This window comes from Cavia porcellus, unplaced genomic scaffold, assembly GCF_034190915.1.
Source record: "Cavia porcellus strain 051 isolate PalLab524CR breed Dunkin Hartley unplaced genomic scaffold, mCavPor4.1 scaffold_20, whole genome shotgun sequence".
Lineage (NCBI taxonomy): Eukaryota > Metazoa > Chordata > Mammalia > Rodentia > Caviidae > Cavia > Cavia porcellus.
The window spans coordinates 50,307,361-50,328,169 of NW_026947503.1; the positions used below are offsets into that span (position 1 = coordinate 50,307,361).

A 20,809-nucleotide genomic window follows, 5' to 3' on the forward strand; every position below is an offset into this window, starting at 1 on the left:
AGATCCAAGATCTTTCACCTCTTTCACCTATTCTCACGTGTCTTCCAGAACTGAATCAATAGAATTGGGTGAGAATGAAGTCTTTGGAGTTGGGAAGTCCTTGGTTTGTTTTTAACTCTTCTATTCACTGATGCTGTAATGTGAAGGTTACAATTTCTCTTAGCTGTAGCATCTTTATTTGTGATATGAGTATAAACCATGCTTTACTGGTGTTTTGAGAATTGAGTAATTAGTACAATGCTGATAATTTAAAAATGACTATGAAATAATTTATTATTTCTAAAATTAATTTGACTACTTAATAGACTTGGGATAGAGCTTGTGTTTTGGCTTTTATATTTTTGTATTCCTTGTCAGACAAAACTCTAGTTGCCTAACCCAGATTTTACCATCAAATAGAGCTACCTCATTTCCTTAATTGAAATTAATTAGTCTTTCATTATTTCCACAGAAATTGGTTTGGCTGGCACAGAAATCATAGTTAATTTTGTTGAATTTATAATTTAGCTCTATAATTACAATGTCTAGAACAATTTCTGATGCTTATTCAATTGATTTGTTATTTTGTAATGAACATTCACAAGTAAAGCAATGATGCTATGGAGATACTTTATCATTACTAAACAAATTAGTTATTCTGAATTTCAATTTGCAAATTAATCTATGTCATGGTACTTACAGTGATAAAGACAATAATCATCTAGTAAAAATGAGAGTAATTTTCTGAATGTATATCTGGATTTGTGCAAAGCAGTACTCACACCAAATATAAAATGGAATATTTCTCTCGTCACCTACTTTTTAAATTATTATTTATTTATTGGCACTGGAGATCAAACTCATCACCTTGAGCGTTTCAGACAAGCGCTTGAGCCACTGAGCTAAATCCCTAGCCCTTATCACCTACTTAATTAATTGAAGAAATGTATAAAATATCACATTTAGTAATATATTACAATCTGAAATATTTAATCCAAAAGAGAAAGTTTTTCTGAAATGACTTCTTTTGAATAAGTTCATAAATACTCTTATAAATATTTTCTTTTCCCTTCACCTAGGACTTTTCCAAAAGAGTCATTTATTCATTTAATAATGTTATCTCCTCAAGTAATTATGCAGGTCAGGCACTATAAGTCAAGCTATATGCTATAATATTTATTCATTAAATATCATTTCCCAGATCATTTTCAAACTTCAACAAAAACGATCTATCACGATTAGTCCCTAGATAAATCACTAAGCTTTGTTGTATGCAGTGAATGAGGAACTTGTCTTATGCTTATTTGGCCTGAGATGATATCTTCAGAGAAGCTGATCTGTGAAGTCCGAGTTACATGCAAACAATCTTGACCACCCTGGCTCAATGGGAGAGTTCCTCCTCACCCTGAATTGAGAAAATAAAATGGATCTGATCTTATGCTCCAGACAGTGTGGAGAAAGGAACCCATGAGAAGTGGGTGTACTGTTTTGTGTATTGATAAAGAGATAGAAGAAAAAAAGTTCAAAGAACCATTTTTAAAATCCTTCTTGTTAGTAATTTTCTCTCTTTAAAAAGATTTTAATCTATTGGTTAATGCTTAGTTCTCTTTTATTCTTTGCTTCTTAAGTGTCAGTGCATTCAAATGTAATATCAGTAGCACTTTATACTTAATTATTCACTAATTATTTAATACATTTTAGAATTATTGGTCTAATAGAATGCATATTTCTTTTCTTTTTTTCTTTTGGAACTGTGACCAAACTCACAACCTCATGCTTGCCAGGCAGATGCTTGTGTCACTGAACAATATCCTGGTCCTAGCACACAAACTTAAAGAGAGAAATGTCCATATCAGAATATGCTACAGAACTGAGTACATACAAAATGTTATGCGGCCAGGTGTTGATTGATTGTTAAATGGTCATGGAGCCAGTAGTGCTTGGTTACTTCATGGATTTGATCAAACTATAGATGAGTGGAATGTAGCAGAGTCTTTGATGTAACTAAAGTAAAGAATGATGATAGGACTTGGCAGTGAGTGCAATTTGGAAATTATAACAAAATATGTAAATAATTCTAGGTTTAAAATGTTTGTGCCATTCTATGCTTATAATTTGTCATTTTTAAAAGTGATATATTCTACTCTAATTAGGGATAGTGAAGACTATGCAATAGACAAAATTAAATTTTTTCCATTCTGATGAAGTTACAATATTGAAACACTGGCCAGGGTACCTGAGTAATAAGTCCAAAGCACAGCTAAGTGATTGTGGTCATTTAACCCCTTTATTTCCAGATTTTTTGTCAATAAAATGAGACAGTCAAGCAAGAGATTATGTGAGATGGCTCAAATTCCATCATGGTTTTATTCATAAAGGAACAAAAAACCCAAGAAGTACTATAATTATTTCTTTCCAAAAGGAAGGAGCCCTCAAAATAAATCTATCTCGTTTACATTGTCTTTCTAGTCACATTTTCGTTAATATTATGTAGTTTACACATTTTACAGAATCCAGTAAATGCATTTCCCAAATTTCTTTTTCTTGAGCCAGCTTCCTGCCTTCTAAAAATAAGCGACCTGTGCATGTGTTTCCATTTCATTCACTGGACATAAAAATAGTTTTATTAGAAAGAGAAATGCAACTTGGGAATGAGCTTACATAGTTTTGTAAGAATTTCAAGGCTACATCTCAGTTTTAAGACTAGAAATGAATGAAAAGCTCTACAAAACACTAATCATGTCCCTCTTCTTTACCTCTAATTCACAGAACCAAGACCAACATTCAGTAGCATTCTAAGTAAATAACTGTTGAATATATAAATAATTATAGATGTGCTTTTATCTTGTTGCCAAGTGTCAGCTCTATGACCCAGGTCAATAAAACATTAAACTCTGTTTCTTTTTTTATATAATCAGAAAATGTAGGGAAAATGCTAATATTTTTTCTCAGATCTGGTTTATTGTAGACTTGTCTTAAGTTTTCACAATTCTAATTTAATTTACAGCTACTTATATTAATCAAGAAGGTGCAAAAAAATCCATGTGTATTTTCTTGTCATGAGTCAATTCCAATTGGCAAACTGTTTTTTTATACCAAGCATGATCTATTGCTTAATATTGCCTATCTTGAGAAATGATGTGGAAAAAATAAATGATTTTAGATACATGCTTCATATTTCTTCTCAAGTTCCTTTCAGAAATGTACATCACATTCACTTCCTAAATCAAGACATTTTAGTAGAAATATTTCTTTAAAGAAAAACAGGGCCAGTGGATGCTGGTACGACCCCTTGCAACTCTCAAGAATATGGGCATCTTACTTTACAAGACTGTTCCTACAGAGGACTTAGGAACCATGAACTTGCAAAATGAACCATGGTTATTTGACAGTATCAAAGGATAGAAAATTTTCTTCAGTTATTTTTGCATATTATTTAAAATAAAAGGTTTAGCTAAAGTGCTTAGCCCCATTTACCCCTCCAATGAATCAAAGAGTCACATAAAACAGAATGTTTGAATGGTTTTTAACTGTTAAAATGTTAATGTAGTACATTATATGTCTTTGATGGACATGGTGGTGGTGACTATTAGGGTATAAGGTCTCCATCTAGAATACTGACCATAGAGCACTTACTGTGGGGAGTAATGTATGTTACTATATCGTGTTACTCTGTGACGAGGTGTCATTGGCGATGTAGAACCAATGGTCTGGCTTATGTGAATGTCTGGACTCACCATTCGTGTCACTTGAATTTCTGGCCCTACCAAAATACCACCACTCATCACAGGTCCCATACAAGCATCAGCCATGCCGACACTGTTCATGTCAGGCATCCCTGGGCTAGCCAATACTCTCTCAGCATAGTATACGTTGTGTGTGTTGGCTATCTCAGCAGGAACACAAATATTCCCTTGAACATCGTAGACAGGTGCCATGACTGTTTCAGTTACTACCACATTGGGTGGCAGCTGTGGGTCAAAAACAATGGTAGTGGGTTGGACACATGGCTCAGCAGTAGTGTAGGTCTCTGTCACTATGATGTCCCCATGAACAACTGGTTCCGTCTTTGCCATTTCTGCTTGGAATTCAGCCTCTGAGAGAGTCGTTCCTGAAGATTCGTTCACAAAGTAGTTAGGGCCCAGCAAAGGGAGGTCAGTACTGATAGGAATACAGGACTGATGCGAAGGAAACGGCTCGATTTCTGTGTCTAAGCAGATTTCTGCAAGGGTCCTAAATTTTGGATCTAAGGGTTCCATGTGACTTTCATCTAAGTCATCCACGATCCAACTGCAGCAACCAATGGAGCCCACAGGAGACCCTACTCCTTCGTGGTCGTAAACGAGTAAGCAGTCATTGGCTGGTCGGCCTTCATCTTCATCTGCATATGCATATGCCTTCTAAAATTAGGAGAAAAATAGGACATTACAAAAATTCACTTTCCATCAAAACAAAGATAAATGACAGCAATGCTTCAGAGACCTTGGCTCTAAAAAGATTTTATGGGCTACACAGAAAAAAATAGTACTTTGATGTATTATGAAATAACTGGAATTTTTTGGAGATTAATGTGCATTCATGGAGGAAAGAAAATGAAAACTAATGTGAATTTCTCTTATTTGAAAATGAATAAATGACCTTGTCTATATTTTATAAAGATTTTGAATCAGAGATAATGTTTATCTTTTGGTCTGAAAGTCCTCTGTTTCTGTGTGACCTAGAAATAATAAAATGTAATTAGTTATGTTCAAAATATTGACTTCAGGAGGGATGTTTGATCATTTTGGGAAAAAAACATGTTCACAGATGTAAATTTCTCTAAACTCAGAGGCTTATGCCAGAGTGTTTATGAAGTTTGATGCAACTTGAGTCAAGTCAGTTGGGATGATGCCAAGAAGGAAAACACCAGGATTACCTACCACGACTTTAAAATTATTTTTAAAGAAGCCCCTTTAACTAAAATCTCAGGTGGGAGCCAAATCTGGAGAGTAGAACGGGGGTGAGTGGAACCTCTGGGCTTGAAGGTGGACACAGACTTGCAGCAGGGCACAGACTTTCTCTTTCCCTCACCTTCCATGGTCCTTGAAAGGTTCTATGGACACTTACCGAGCAGAGGACCCTAAAGTCCCTGATCCAGTCTTGTATCATGATGAGATAATGAACATGATGAGATAAAGAATGGCCTGGAGAGAGCTGAATTGTATGCCTAGATCCCAAACCATTGCAGATGAAAACCTCACATCCAGTTGTCCCCTTTATACTCTATCATGCTGCTTTCCTCTGGTCTGCACCAGGTTCTAAATTCTACCTTGAGAAATCAGTGATTTTATATTTTGAAGGGAGTTATTTACGAATTTGGCGCTGACCGAATCCTCTGTTGTTTAGTACTTCAGGTGACAACAATAAGAGGATAATTGTGAATCACTGGCAAGCAGGTGCTGCTGCATAAGGTGGGGAAGAAGCCGGGGCACAATTGTGTAGGGATTTAACCCAGGACTCAGAGCTGTCCAGTCTCCCCAAATCACCCTGAATTCCAGAACTGATTTCAAGTGCAGCGCTAAAACCGTTTGAAAAAGCTCTCAGTTCCCATAGAGAAAGAAGAATGCATTTTTATTTTGTCTCACAATGCGCTGCTTATAATTGAAGGAACAAATGTCAAGGGTAATTTTGAAGTTAAGGCTAGAGTTCTTTTGGTACAGGTGTGATTTCTATAGGGGATTTCAAAAATGATTTTTATGTATTGTGCCCATTTGTTGAACAGACTGATGAGTTGGTATCAATTAGTCATTTAAATAATTGATAGTATTCATTATGTTCTGCAATAGAACTTTCAACTACTAATGTTAAGGTGTAGTTTACAATGGCAACGTCTTCATGTGGAATGGGGAGGATTTTACAAAGAGAGGATCGAGCACACATTGTCTGTCTTGGTCAGCATTCTTTGGCTTTGCTGCTGCTATGAGAGACACTGAGAAACCAGAAGGGAACCGAAGAGAGAAGAATGGAGAGAGGCAACAGAATCACGAGGGCTGCCAGCCTGCTTTTCTGTAGCATTAAAATGTAGTATGACAACAGAATCTGCTAGACTGCTGCTGCTTGCAATTTGCATTTTAAGAAGTGAAGCATTTTTTTTTTTATGTATATTGGGACAGGGTAAAGAATGAATGGAGTGTATATCTTGAAAAGCTATTGCCACCATTAATACTGTCACTGTCAGCCCCAGGTCTGGCTTGGGTGTGCAGGTGCATGCGTCACCTCAGAGAAGTAGCTGTCCAGGAAGGCCACGTTCAGTCCGGGGTCCGCAAACTCCCTCAGGGTGCCCATGGTGGAGCTCCTCTTCCTTGAGGCCCCCGCTGCCGCTCCCCCGGTTGCCAGGCCCTCTGCTGTCACCATGGCAGTGGCAGTGTTGAGCTCCACTCCAGACACACCTCCTTCAACAGTCCCTCCACCCGCATAGGTGTTGGTATAGATTTCTGCAAAGAGAGGAGAGCCCTGTAATCTTGCACATGCACAGTAGGCTCTGAAAAGCCTGGCAAAATGATACATGAATTACCCCAGAATCTCCAGGCTTGAAGACAGAATTGAAGTAATAGATGCACCAGGAGCTGGCAAGGGGGCGCAGGCTCTCCCCTCAGGCATGGACTCCTGCTGGCGAGCGGCCCAATCCACCACCAGTGACTACCAGCGTCTCCCTGTGAAAGCCTTAATCCTCCATGCTGTGGTTTTGCATGGACAGCACTTGGTCTGTGCCAGGCACTATTTTTTTTTTTTTTTTTTTGTCTTTTTATCGGTACCGGGGATCAAACTCAGGACTGCCTGCTTGCAAGGCAGGCGCTTATGCCGCTGAGCTAAATCCCCAGCCCCACCAGGCACTATTTTAATGCATGTTTTATAGCATAGTATACATGCATGCAGTGTGTGCGTGTGCATACACATGAATAATGCATGATGTATACTAATACTTATAGATGGCAATACGATAGGTACAGCTGTGTATATTTGTTTTTTCCTCACAGCAATGCTTTGAAGTAGGCACTAAACCTGATTTCAAAGAGAAGAAATAGGCTCAGAGAGTCTAGGCCTCACCCAGAGACTTCCTATGAAAGTAGCAGAGGGGGAGTTAACCCATGCAGTTTGGTTTCAGAGGCTTCTCTGTAAACGCTGAATTGTACTTCATAGATTGAACTTTAAGATTAAAAAATAAAGTGCCTGTGTCACATATGCCACTTTGTCTCTTACTATATTATCCTTTACTAAGTTTGACAGGTATTCTTTTTCTAAATAAGGTACTTGTACAAGAGATTGGTCTGATTAAATGATTTTGCATACTTTAAAAACACAGATTTGGTGTTTACTGACCAGATGAATCAATACGATCCTGGGTATTAGAGGCTGTCGTGGGTCCGCATATGTGCGACACATCCTGAAAAGAAAACAGATTTTTTCATGGTAAATGTTTCACATTCAACACTTTTACGCTGTTCAGTTTAGTGTGTTGTGTCATTGGCAAGAGACACTCTGTTTCCATGGAAAACTTCTGCTTTCCTGGAAGTGAAAGATTGCTCACCCTGTCCTCCGGACGGGCCCCTTCTATTCTCCAGGGCTGCATCACCCCTTCGCCTCCCTCGGGTACTGGAGCAAACCTGGTCCCCAGGCCTTCTGGCTGTCGTCGTTTGCAGCAACACAAGAGCAGCAAGAGTGGCGACACTGCCCAAGAGAGTGGTGAAGAAGAGTCAGCATCCGTCCCTCAAGTTAGAAAGTCAACGAATGCCTCATTGCCCGTGACCTCCATGCAGCCGCTCTACCTCCTCTGGTTCTGTCACAATGAGGACAGGTCATGCACCATGGTGGCACAGCTCTAACAAAGGCACCACTTAACAAATGGAATCCTTTTAGAACACGGCAAATATAACTACCGTATGCATTAAGTTTGCTTCAAGCTGCCGTTGAAAGTCATAATTTGAATCCCTTTGGGTTCAAACTAAGGTTTGGACTTAGTTCTCTCACTGTCCATATCACACTGCTCTCCTCCCGTAGGACAGACAAGTGACACTGTTCACGGGACGGTTTCCCTAGTATTTGTAATGAGTCTCACAGTGCTCTTGCTTTTGTTGCCTGAGTCGGGAAGGATGATGACACTCTTAGTATTAGCTTGCTGAAAACAGAGCTAATCCTGGATTTTTAACTCTTGGTCCCAGAAGGCTTAAGCCTGCCCTGGCTTGTGATGCTCTTCAAGTTACTACTCAGGCATGGATACTTTTAAAGACCTCAAGGTGACTCTGAGAACCACTGATGGAAAGGTTAGTTGCCACCTCCACTCGGTTGCTCTAGAATCATATTCTGGGAAAATGTCTCTAATATAATTCTGAGAATCATTCACTTTTTTTGTACATTCTTGCAAACTCGTGATTGTTTTAAGAAAGAAAACCTGCCTGATGTCAGTTTTTTAGTACTTTGAGATTGTAGCATTTTAATTTGTGCCATCTGTAAACACAGGTTAAGCACACAGTTTGATGAGTTTAAACTTTTCACATTTTAGAAGACTGTATTTGATTCCCATGAAATCTAACTATTGTAGGGGCACCTTAAAACACATGAAATATCTTTCTTCTGAGGGCCTATATGTTTTTCAAAAGACACATGGAGAGGAAAATCTCTCTGAAAGTTTTCCTTGGGGATCTTGGCATTCCTGTAACTATGCTCTTAATTCAGACAGAGTTGATGAGTAAATTTCTTTTGCTAAACTCACCCTTATCCTATGACATACAGCAAGCAGGCCACCTGAGTTCCAGGTCCTCACTGCTTTGTCCTTGCCTGTGGCCCACAATGTCTACTGTGTCATGAATATTATGCACCTGAATGCTGGTCCCATCCTAACTTAGTCTCTCTGCTTCCTGAGTGCGGAGCCTTTCTGTCCAGCTCGCTTGCTTGGTTTGGTTTTGGTTTTGGTGCTGGGGTATGCATTCTGCTACTGGTATGCTCTCTACCTCCTTAGCACCTTTCCTGTTTGCTTCGGAGTTTCTTTTTTCCTGATGGTCTTTCAAATTTTGCCATGTACATCATTCTTCTAAGAAAAGTCTCAGCTCTCACACTCAGCTCAAAATCCACTCCCTGATGACACTCCCATTGCAGGATTAATTTTCTGTTTTTCTACATTACACTTAGTGATTCTCACGTTTCTCAACCCACAGTAATATTCGATGTTAGGTATTATTATTGAATAAGTACTTTTCCAAAAGGTCCTATTTACTTCCAAAGGCACCCAAAAATTGCTATATACACTAAAATAAAGAGCCACATCAACCTGATCTAAGCATCCTAGAGATCCTAGAAAGCCCTACTTTGAAAGCTGGCTGAAAAAGGATGACTTAATTCAGTACTTACAAAGCAGTAGTAAGAGGCCCATAACGATCATGCCGATCCCCGTCGATCCGAGCCCAGAATTTGAATCCGTAACTCCGGGATCAGTGACAAACCCATTCATGTCATCAGTAACCGAGCTGACGCCCCCGTTATAGACGCCCGTGGTACTCCACTGCCAGCACATGTGGTTGCTGTCACAGTCGCAGGCATTTAACTGCACAATCTGTGGCAGTTCGCATTGTCTGTTATAGCTGTCCTTCACGAGGATGGGGACTTGGTAAAGCTGCTCTGACAAAGTCTGCTCGGTCATCAGGATGGCAGCAGTGCCTGAAAGGGAAGAGAGGAAATAGATGGTAACACTGCTTAATAGACAAGACTGAGACCCTGGGGCTTTTATGCCCTTGACCATAGAGCACCATGTCTCTTAATTTTCATTTAGCATTTATTGTTCAAGCCAGGTGTGGTGGTATATGCCTATAACCCTAGTACTTGGGAGGCTGAGGCAGGAGGGTCACCATGAGTTTGAGGCCAGTCTGGGCTACATAGTGAGTTCGAGGCCAATCTGAACTACGTAGTGAGAACTTGTCTCAAAAAAACCCCAAAACAGACAGATAAACAAACAAACAAAAAAAACCCAACAACATCAACAACAAAAGCCCCCCAAAATAGAATTTACTGTTGAATACTGCTGCCTGCTAGGCTGTTACTTCTACATCCAGGAGGGACTTTTGTTTATTTCCAGACCAACAGTACTCAATGTATCATATGCACTGAATAAATTTTTGTCTAACAATGAATACTATTGAACTAAAAGAAAATACTTAGGTTTATCAACAAAAGTAGATTTTAGTGGAATTGCTTTAATGTGATCAGGTTTTTAAAATATAAAACTGGTTTTATTAAAAAAAACTAGTCAGTTTTTAAAAAGCAAGTCACCTAATTTCCTCCTTAGATCAACTCTTTATTAATGGCATTTTCCCTGATATCATTTAGGGCCTTACATTCTTTGAATTCTGTAAATGAAGCCTGGTGGCCTCAGAGAGGTGGGAAATATTTCCTTTCTTCTGAGGCTCTGCAGTCTGACCCCCACCTCAGTACCCCACAAAAAGTCCTATTGACACAGTGAATGTGGGATGAGACACTATCTCAGGTCTCCTCATGGCCTCCTTTTCTTCTATGCATTTAATATTTTAGGAGAAAGAATTCAAGGTAGATTAAATGTTGGGTTGCTGGAAATTTACTTTCATTTTTTAAAAAAATCATTGTCAGGCATTGATTTTTGCATAGCTGTCAGCACACACACACATACTGTTTTGAAACCTGCTTTTCCCTTTTCATTTTTGGTTTATGCATTTGTATTTAAATATTTTGCACACTTGTCATTTTAATGGTTGTGTGGTAGCCTGTCCTAATGATGCATATCACAGTTTGAACAATCATTCTAATATTGGACAATTCAGATTTAAAATTTTACCCTTACAAATAAGTCTGATTCAGTAGCTCTATAGAAGCAATGTCATTGATCTTGTATGCCCCCAAATAAGTAGAATGTGTGTAAATGTTTCCACGGGATACCTGAGTTTCACAGATCTGTGTGTGACTTGCCCGAAACTATTCAGAATAGAGAACTGTGATGTGATAAGTTAGAGTTTTGTCTGTTTCAAATGATCAGGTATTGATTTACTGCCTATATATACTAACATAACAACTAAACTGACATAAATGATTCATGACTGCAGTAGGAATGAATATTTTGATTCTGTTTCAGTCTAAAAAATCCCCCCAATATCCTAATCTCTTCAGGAAGTCCTTTCTTGTCCCGGTTAATGTGAACATGGCAGAACTTACGGGAAATGAGGCAGGAAGTGTTATCCAGTGACTTGGCTGATCAGTTGGACATGGTTTTGCTTTTGGATATAAAGCATGGGGGGCAGGAACATTCCACTCACCATTTATGGATCTGATATCCCACACGGGAGTTGTTTCTGGTGACTGGTCAAGCACACAGAAGGTGAAGGGAGACCCGTAGGAAGAGTCGCTGACATAGATGAGGACTGATGGAGAGTTAGTGCAGACGATATTTCTTTCTGAGTAAATGACTGGACAGTAATCCTTGGCATCAACAACCTCAATACATATGGTTCCTGTAGCGGTCTTCTCAGAGCCGTCTGAAAGTAAAGCAGCACAGCTACATAGAGGGGAAAGGTGCCGGGAGAAAGTCCTCCCTCTACAGTCCATGACAGTGCACAGTGTGCAGCACCAGAGTGACTGACTCGTGGGCATGCAGGACTCTGCCTCCCTCGGCCAGCTGTGGCCTTTGTGTGCTTCATTCCAGGCACACTGGCTTCTCCTGAGCCTTTTTGAAACGTGTTTTTCCTTAAGTCAAAACTCTTGGGCATTCTGTTCACCGGGTCTCAGTAAATTAACTCCTGAGCAGCAGACAGGATGAGCCTCCATTCAGGATGCTATCCGGCCTATGTCTGCCGAAAAGCTACAACTGAATCAAGTAATTACTTGGGAACTTTTTCCTTTCTGTTTTTGTTGATTTTATTCCATATTACTTATTTCTAAAATAGTATTTCTGAAAACAAATATAAATCTATTAGATTTTCCTTCTCTAACCTATTGGAGACCAATTTTTGGTAGTAGAATTTATTAGAAAAAGTAGAGGCTAAGTATTAGGATTCTGGGATTATGTTTTGTGATTGTGATAGTGAATATATATATATATATATATATATATTTAAAATCTTGAAGTGAAGTGGCATTTTCTCATTCGTAACTAGAGCATTGGCATCTCTATGGCATTTTACGAGATCATTTTCTGAAAAGTTAATAATGTTCTTTTAAAGCTTTTTGTGTGTGTGCCTCAGTAGCAGTTGCCACCAAGTTAATCAAACAATAATAAACCAACAGATCTGCCCATAAATCTGCTACATGTCATTGTACAGCCTGTTCTTATGACTATTCAGGACTGGACTTGCTGGGCTAGTGTGTCTATGCACTGAATCTCTCACTAGAGAGACATCAGACTATTCTAGAGGCTTTTCATTCATCTTTCTCTGATTCTTAAATGGCTTCATGATGTAACAACCAAAGTACAGCGTTTGCTTTCAAATATAGTTTGGTGTCCGTATTGCTCTGCCTTTCCCCTTGATAGTGACACAATTTGTTTCAAACAGAGCCCTTCAAACAATGTTTTTAGTTTTCTCCTGATATATTTTGGTTCACTTTCTCTCTTTTAATTCATTTTTTGTAGCAGTTTTTCAAGATTTTCACATATTGCCAATATGCAAATGTAATATGTAATCAGCATGGCTAGAATCCATTTTAGAAACAGGTCTTTTATTGGTAGTATATTTTTATGTAACTGACTAAGATAGGAAAAGTACCCTCAGGATAAAAAGATGTGACTCCATGGACTAATGGCTTAGGTTCATCATGATTTCTCTTTGAATCTGACTCTGCTCATTTATCTTTGTCTTTGTATGGCTACAGTAAAGGTCAGATACAAACTCAATGTAACTTATTTTATCTTGGACATGTATTGGGGACATCTCTCTTTTCCTTTCTTTCTGGTTGCTACCCTTTCTCTGTTTTGTTCTACAGCAGCTAGTTTCCTAGGCACTGTGCTGGAGAATCATTAACTATTGATAAATAAATAAGTTCACCAAGAAGAATGTGCAATAGATTTTCCCATATAAGAAATGACTCAAGTCCAATTCATTCAGTCAGAAGTGAGCTTCTGACTTTTATTTTGGATCTTGTGTTTGGAATAGCCTTACATCTTCCTGATCCATAAGATCTTATTATGAATGATATGTCTAACCAAGCAACACTCACACAGGTCTGTCATTGCAGCTCAGTTTTGGTGACACTAAAATCAGTCCACTGCTGTGGACACTGTCTCACTGCCAGGGGGTTCCACAGTGAACTCTGCACATCCTGTAACCCTCACCACTCTCCCGCAGGCAAACATTCCTAACATACTCTAAAGGTGAGATTAGCTTTACTCGACAGACGAGGTTATAAACAGAAACTAAAGTTTACCTTCAACTCTTCTGCCTTTTGGGGCAAGCCAGATACAATTCTTTCTTGGAAGTAAGTGAAATTTAAATTATAGTTTAGGTATAAATTATAAGTGTAACTAAATTTAGTTCTTGATCTAAGGTGCTTAGAATTTTCCTTAAGAAATGTTTACACAACTAAACTAATTTAGTTACACAACTAAATGTTACACAACTTAGCTACTCCAAATATGAAAACTAGAGTAAAACTATGTATAATGCTTAAAATGTAATAGCACAAAATTTATTAACATATTGAAAGGATATTTTCTTACCATCTATAGCCAGGATCTGTGCTTTGTATATCCCATTGGTAAAGTATTTTGACTTCTTATCAAATTCCCTAGAAAATTGTATCTCACCAGTCCTTGAATCAACTTTTAACCAGTTGCCTGCATCGTGCCCTATGATATACCTGTTTTTAAATAAATAAGTTCACAGTTACACTTGTAAGAAAATTACTACTTTGAAACCACACAAGAGCTGCAATGTGATCAACTTTAGATGTTGGGTTTATGTGCTCTACAGTGTCAGTTCTTTTGGCTTAAAGGGGTAGTGGGGGAGGTGGTTCTATATGCATTCATGAATCTGCCAAAATAAAATCCCATTAGTCTATATAATTAGTCTATATAATTGATACACACTAACAAAACATGAAAAAATAAATAAAATTCCTGTTAATTCTTTCTCCTACACTGTCAGTGAAAATTCCATATTAAATATATTAATGCACATGTTTAGAACAGTTTTGAAAGTTATCACTTATACTCTTATAGTTCTTAGTATTTACTAATAAAATGTATGAGTTTATTTCAGATCTACCCATTGCATCACAGTAATATCAGATATATTTTACTATCAAAACCAAAGATTATTTACACATTTGTGTATGTGGTGTATTTGGTGAGTCTGCTGTAGAGTTAGGGCACGTTTCAATTGCTGGCCTATTCAAAGGCTTGAGATTCCTCTGCTGGTTTCTCTATTTGGGACCAGTTTCAATAATGGGTTAAAGTGCTTGACTTAACTAGAAGATTTGGTTCTCTGTATCAGGCACAATTTCCAATCTTTAATTCATTTATTTGATACTTATTTCCTTTTCTTTTTTTTCTTTACCAAAAATCAAACTCAGAACCTTGTGCTTGCCAGGCAGGTTCTGAGCTAAATCCCTGGACCCTTCTTTTTCCCCATGCCTAACAATTTCACGATTTTTCTAGAATCTCTCAACTTGTTAACTGATTAAATAGTTAACATCAGTAGACTTTCTTTGTTCAAAAAAATATTGGGAGGAGGAAAGGAGACAGAGATAGTAAGGATGTAGAGAAGGCTTACTTCCTGTAAATTATTTCCAGAATGTTCTAATAGTCTTAATTCATGTAAGGTCTATATATCTAGTATTCTTTATATCTGCCTTTCTGTTTCTCCTGTTCTGACTCTCTTTATCTTATGAAAATTCTGAAACACTTATGTTTTAGTTTCTTCCATTGTTTTCCCCTCTTACATTAGGCAGAGCGTTGAAATTAATCTCTAAGTCATAAATACCCACAAGTTTTTAAGGAAACAAGCAGTGACTCATTTTTATGGTGTGCTATCTTATACATCATGGCCTAATCAGCTCTATCCCAGGGTAGTAAATCCACCCCCAAAGACCCAAGACACTCTCAGAATAACTTAGGTAGTTCTTTGATCTTACAATGTCCTCTGGACACTACAACTCATATAATTAGCCAGAGCTTTTATACCCTCTAAAACACTCAAAATTCTAAAAAATTTTTATATTTTATGATAATCTTATGAAAAAATCAAGAAGAACAAAATAAAATTCTGACTTATGCTAGCACAAACAACATGTGTTAACACTGGCCTGAACTGTGCCATGCTTACACGAACACATTATGTCCAGTACCTGACATTCGTTGCAGGACTTCCTGTATCCAAATCTATGGCGGTGTACGTGCCGAGCACACGACTCGATGAGGACTGTCCTGTCAGTCCCTCTCGTACACTGAAAGTCTTGGAACTTGGATGAAACATGGGTCCTTCTCTGACATTAATAACCTGAATTCTCACAGGAGTTGGGTGCATCCGGAATTGAGAAGCAACTGAGTGGTGAAATTCAGCTTGGTTTTTTACTCCAATACTAAGGAGAACATTGGGCATTTTTTCATAATCCAACATCTGAAATGATGGAAAGTGAAAGACTGAATCAGCAAAGGATTATTTGATAGAATCAAGAGGTGGTAACCAAGCCACATATTAGAATAAAGTACAGGAGTTATGCAAGGTAGATTTTGAATTAAAAAAAATTTAGTTATCACTTCATTAGATATTTTAGATATTTACCGTCACTGTCATGGCATAATCAGGTACATAGATCATTTAAGCCCACAACTTTAAATTGTAATCACATTTTGAAGTTTTAAATTTATTTTACTTTATTTTTTTGTCTTTCTGAGACAGGGTCTCTCTATGCAGCTCAGGCTGGCCTTGAGCTCACTTTGTAGCCTAGGCTGGTGTCGAACTCGCAATGGTCCTCCTGCCTCAGCCTCCCGAGTGCTGGGATTATAGGCATGAACCACCACGCCTGGTTAAGTTTTAAATTTCTTATATAAGAAATTCTAAACAGAACGATGTTTCCTTTCAAACTATTTATGAAAAATTTAAAAAAAATTAGAATTGATAAAAAAGTTAACAATTCAGTGAATAACTAAATAGGACCCTGATTCCTTTTCAGAATTCAAATCTGAGAATCTCTCAAAAGTATTAGCAGCAGAATAAAAGAGCCAATATACAAGATGTTATTAAACATGTAATTATCTTTTTAAATGATGCAAACAAATCATGATTATTATAGCCAGCCGTACACTATAATTGCATTGGGTCTGAAGGACAAGAATCCTTTACAGTGGTCATTCACACAAGTCACTACCACACCCTAAGCCAAGTCACCTTTGAACTGGGCTTCCTGGAGAAAAGATGAATGGAATCTTTTGACTCACAGTGAGTAATGTCGCAACATGAAAAGTCACAAGTGAAAATATCATTGTATCAAAGGGAGTGCTGGCTAATTGTGTCTGGACGTATCTCTTGCAACACATCTGCCAATGTCAGAGGTCAAAATATCAGAGCCCTCAGGGAAATTTAATAACATCATTAGTAGTTTGTTAGATTTTTAGAGTTAAATTTTTCAGAAAAGTTTTAAAAAGTTAGAAATACTTACAGCAATTCATTAGGTTTTTGTTTGGGATGACTCGGTATGCCTCACTTGAATTTTACCTAAAATCTGAAGGTTTGGGATACTGATTGTTTTTAATACATGTTTTCACAAATGACCCCATGATATCTAGTCCACTGGTCTACACCATGAACCAGGTCCCATGATACTTAGCACAGAGGTGAATATAAATTTACATGAATCTTCATCCCAAAAAAACCTCAATTTTTACTTTCTTGGATATCGTGTTAGCTTTAAACAAATGAAATATTTGCAAAATCTATCTCAAAGGAGAAATCTCTTGGGGGATTTTCTTATGGATAAACACAAACACACTTATTTATCATGTGATCAAGTTCATTACTATGTGTCTAAAAGTATACACACAGTTACAGAAGTTCACAGACTTTTGGGACAGTAAATTGGCAGAGGGATAATACTACTTCCAGTAGATTGATAACAAAAAACAAAGTAGGGGAAAGACAGAAAGTTACATTAGTTGTTTGCCAGTAAAAGCTTCTTATCCAGGATTTTCTGTGTCCACAGGTCTGCTATTTGCAAGAAGTTAATATAAACAGTGTTTTACTCACAGTCTCTTCATGGACCAAATGGAGGGGCTGGAAAAACTTGTTCTCTGGCAGTTAAGACACAGCTGAACAACAACTTAATGAGGACATGGAGGCATATGTTAGAGTGGTGATCCAGGGCAGGGCTCTGGGAGATAACCCTTCCAGAAACGGATTAGGCTTCTGGCAGTGTTCCTGCTACAGTAAAATTTAACTTGAAAGCTCAGCTGTTAGATTTTCATACCTAGCTTTTGATTGCTTGACTTTATTTTTTGTCCAGTGTGACAGGGGGATCCTGATATATTCAGGAGGGCCTGATAAATTTTAGACCTATGTATGGAAGAGGACGGAAATTGGAAATCTCTAACCAAAACCTGTACGTAGCAGTTTTATCGTGGCAGGGGACTGAGGGAATGGCTGTGTATCTGGTGGAATGCACATGACCTGCTTTCCAGGAAGGGAGACTAGACGAGGCCTTTGGGCACACACAGGTGGGGAAGGTTTTAGAGGTACACGGGCTCCAGCAGAAAATCTCAGGGCACCAGCTTTTTCCTGTGACCTATTTATTGACTCAGACATGGTAGTTATACAGGACTTTGGGATCAGAGCGGCCTGGTGGGATCTTGTCTTTGTAATTTCTCTCTAGATGAATGAAGACAAGTTAGCTTTCCTCTTTGGTTTTGTTTCACTTTGTGTAGAAAGCATGTCACTGTATTTTCTTTCCAGAGTTGACAATTAAGTGAGGCAAAACAGAAAATATGCCACTTTAGCCAGTGGCTAGTAATGTAATTGATTAATAATGTTTAGTTAAAATTATTAGAGTACAGACAACCTATATTTTTTAGAATTCCATTTGGGCAGTGTTTTGCTTTTCTTTTCAGTGTTGAAGTCAAAGCGTGCACACACATACATACACATGTATATACTGGGTCGGCTGCTGGAGATTGAAAAATATTAGTTTGAGTTGATTATGTACAAAGTTCTTACTACTATTTCAGTAGTTTGAGAAACATACCAAGAGCAAAAAACAGTTATGTATTATTAGATATTATGCTTACAAAGTCAACACTCAAAACTCAATAGCATTCTTGTACACAAATTATAAACTCACTGAGAGATAAATTAAAGAATAGCATCTTTTAAAATAGCACCCTCAAAAAAGAGATACTTCTTTGAAGGAAGTAAAAAACCTTTACACAGAAAACTACAATAATCTGGAAAAGGAGGTCAAAGAGGATACCAGAAAATGGAAAGATGTTCCTTCTTCTTGAGTAGGAAGAACCAATATAGTGAAAACAGGCACACTTCAAAAATTCCTATACAGATATAATGCATCTCAATCAAAATACTAATAGCATATTTTACAGAATTAGAGAAAACATTCCTAAAATTCATCTGGAACCAAAAGAAACCTAGAATAGCAAGAGCAATTCTGGGCAACAAAGGCAAAACAGGGACATCACAATCCCTGATTTAAAATTATACTACAAAGCCACTAGGGCCGGGGACATAGCTCCACTGCAAGGTCCTGAGTTAGATTTCTGGTACCAAAACCCCCAAAAATAAAAAACAAAAACAACACTCCTCCCCCCACATACAAAGCTACTGTGGTAAAAACACCATGATACTGGCAAAAATGGATCAATGGAACAGATTAGAAGATGCAGAAACAACTGCAGACACACTCAGCAATATTATCTTTGACAAAGGAGCCAAACAGCCTCACTAGAAGGAAGATAGCCTCTTTTTGCTGGAAAAACTGGCTTTCTACATGCTGAAGATTAGAACTAGATCCATATCTTTCATGTACTAAACTAAAATTGAAATAGATCAAAGATCTAAATATTACAACACAGACACTAAATCTGCTGGAAGATAGTAATCGGTAGAACTCTTAAAGACATTTAATGTAGGAAAAGACTTTATGAACAAACCCTGGCCATACAGGAATTGTCACAAAGAATCAACAACTGGGATCTCATCTTATTAAAAAGCTTTTGTACACCAAATGAAATCACCAATGGCGAAGAGACAACCCACAGGGTGGGAAAAATTTTTGCCAGCTGTTCCTCAGATGAGGGACTCATGTCTAAAATACATAAAGAACTCAAGAAAATCATATCCCCAAATTTAAAGGCCCATTCCAAAAATGGACACCTAAAATGAATAGATACTTCTCAGATTAAGAAGAAAAAATGACAGATAAATATACGAAAAAACGTTCAGCATTCTGGTCATTCAAGAGATGCAAATTAAAACAACACTGAGATTACATTTCACTCTAGAAAGAATGATTATTTTCAAGAAATCAACTAATAAGACATGCTGGAGTGGTTGTGGGGAAAAAGGAACCCTTCTCCATTGTTGGTGGTATTGCAGACTGATGCGACCATTCTGGAATTCAGCAGGAAGATTCCTCAAACTAGGCGTAGAGGTCCCATATGACCCAGCTATTTTCCTTCTGTGTATCTTTCCAAAAGAATTAAAAGCATCATACCACAGTGATACCTGTGTTTATAGTTTGTAGTAGCTAACTCCTGGAAATAGCCCAAATGCCCATCAACTGATGAATGGATAAAGATGTGTTTTTCTCTTCTCTCTTTCTTTCTCCTTCTTCTTCTTCTTCTTCTTCTTCTTCTTCTTCTTCTTCTTCTTCTTCTTCTTCTTCTTCTTCTTCTTCTTCTTCTTCTTCTTCTTTTCAGGATCTCACTATGTAGTGCAGACTGGCCTTGAACTTGCTCAAATATCCCAGACTGGCCTTAAACTCATGGTGATCCTCCTGCCTCAGTCTCTTGAGTGCTGGGATTACAGACATGTGCCACCATGCCCAGCTAACATCGATTTTTTTAATACAATGAAGTACTGCTTTGTTATAAAGAAGAATAAAACTGACTCATTTCTAGCTGAATGAATATACCCTGAGACCATACTCTTAAATGAAATAAATTGGACAAACATGTTTAAGTATTGCATTGTTTCTCTGCTGTGAGAAACTGAAAGTATAAATAAAGACAAAAGATATATAGATACTGGAAAATGGGAAGAAAATGTTCAGATGATAAAGGGAACAAGGGAGCGGGGAGGAAGGAGGGAAAGAAGGCACAAGGGGGAAAAAAGAATAGAAGAGAAAAATGGAAGCAAAGGTTTTGTAAACAAGGAGGGGAAGAGGGGTTGAAGGGAAGATGGGGAATGGGGAAAAAGAACTCTCTAAGATGAATGTTATCTTTATGTACATCTAAAATGTACCAATGAAAAAGATTAAAAAAATAGATACCATGCAAAGTCAGTGATTAAGATGATAAGAGACATTAAGAATTGCTTACCCTGATTTATATTTTTAATCACAATGCCAGGTTTAACAAAATTCTGATTTTTGGAACTATTCAAAAACTGATGTGGTAAATGACCTCTTGTTCTTTTATTCCTATCTATTTTTATTTGGCAGGGGTTTCATATTGGTTCAGTTGCTTCCTTTATTATTGCTATTGTCTCTGATTAGATTCTTAGTACCTTGGGATTTGATTAGTATAATAATTATTTTCATAATTTTAATCTTCCAGAGTTGAGTGCAAAATGTTATTTCTGTTTAAGACAATATCCCAAAGCATTTCTTGGTATATAAT

The 20,809-nt window shown here is 37.7% G+C and overlaps 1 protein-coding gene across 2 annotated transcripts in view; it reads right to left on the bottom strand.

The window, feature by feature from the left end:
* Positions 1 to 2,313: 2,313 nt before the first annotated feature.
* Positions 2,314 to 20,809, bottom strand: part of Dsg4 (desmoglein 4) — a 37,207-nt gene continuing 18,711 nt past the window's right edge. For both annotated transcript variants that reach the window (XM_063231805.1, XM_063231806.1), the window contains exons 9-16: positions 15,313 to 15,584; positions 13,685 to 13,824; positions 11,292 to 11,510; positions 9,364 to 9,669; positions 7,547 to 7,686; positions 7,339 to 7,402; positions 6,235 to 6,452; positions 2,314 to 4,379 (exon numbers count right to left, since the gene is read on the bottom strand). In XM_063231805.1, the coding sequence (XP_063087875.1) occupies positions 3,612 to 4,379; positions 6,235 to 6,452; positions 7,339 to 7,402; positions 7,547 to 7,686; positions 9,364 to 9,669; positions 11,292 to 11,510; positions 13,685 to 13,824; positions 15,313 to 15,584 (2,127 nt within the window). In that variant the 3' untranslated portion in view covers positions 2,314 to 3,611. The remainder of the gene's footprint in view (positions 4,380 to 6,234; positions 6,453 to 7,338; positions 7,403 to 7,546; positions 7,687 to 9,363; positions 9,670 to 11,291; positions 11,511 to 13,684; positions 13,825 to 15,312; positions 15,585 to 20,809) is intronic.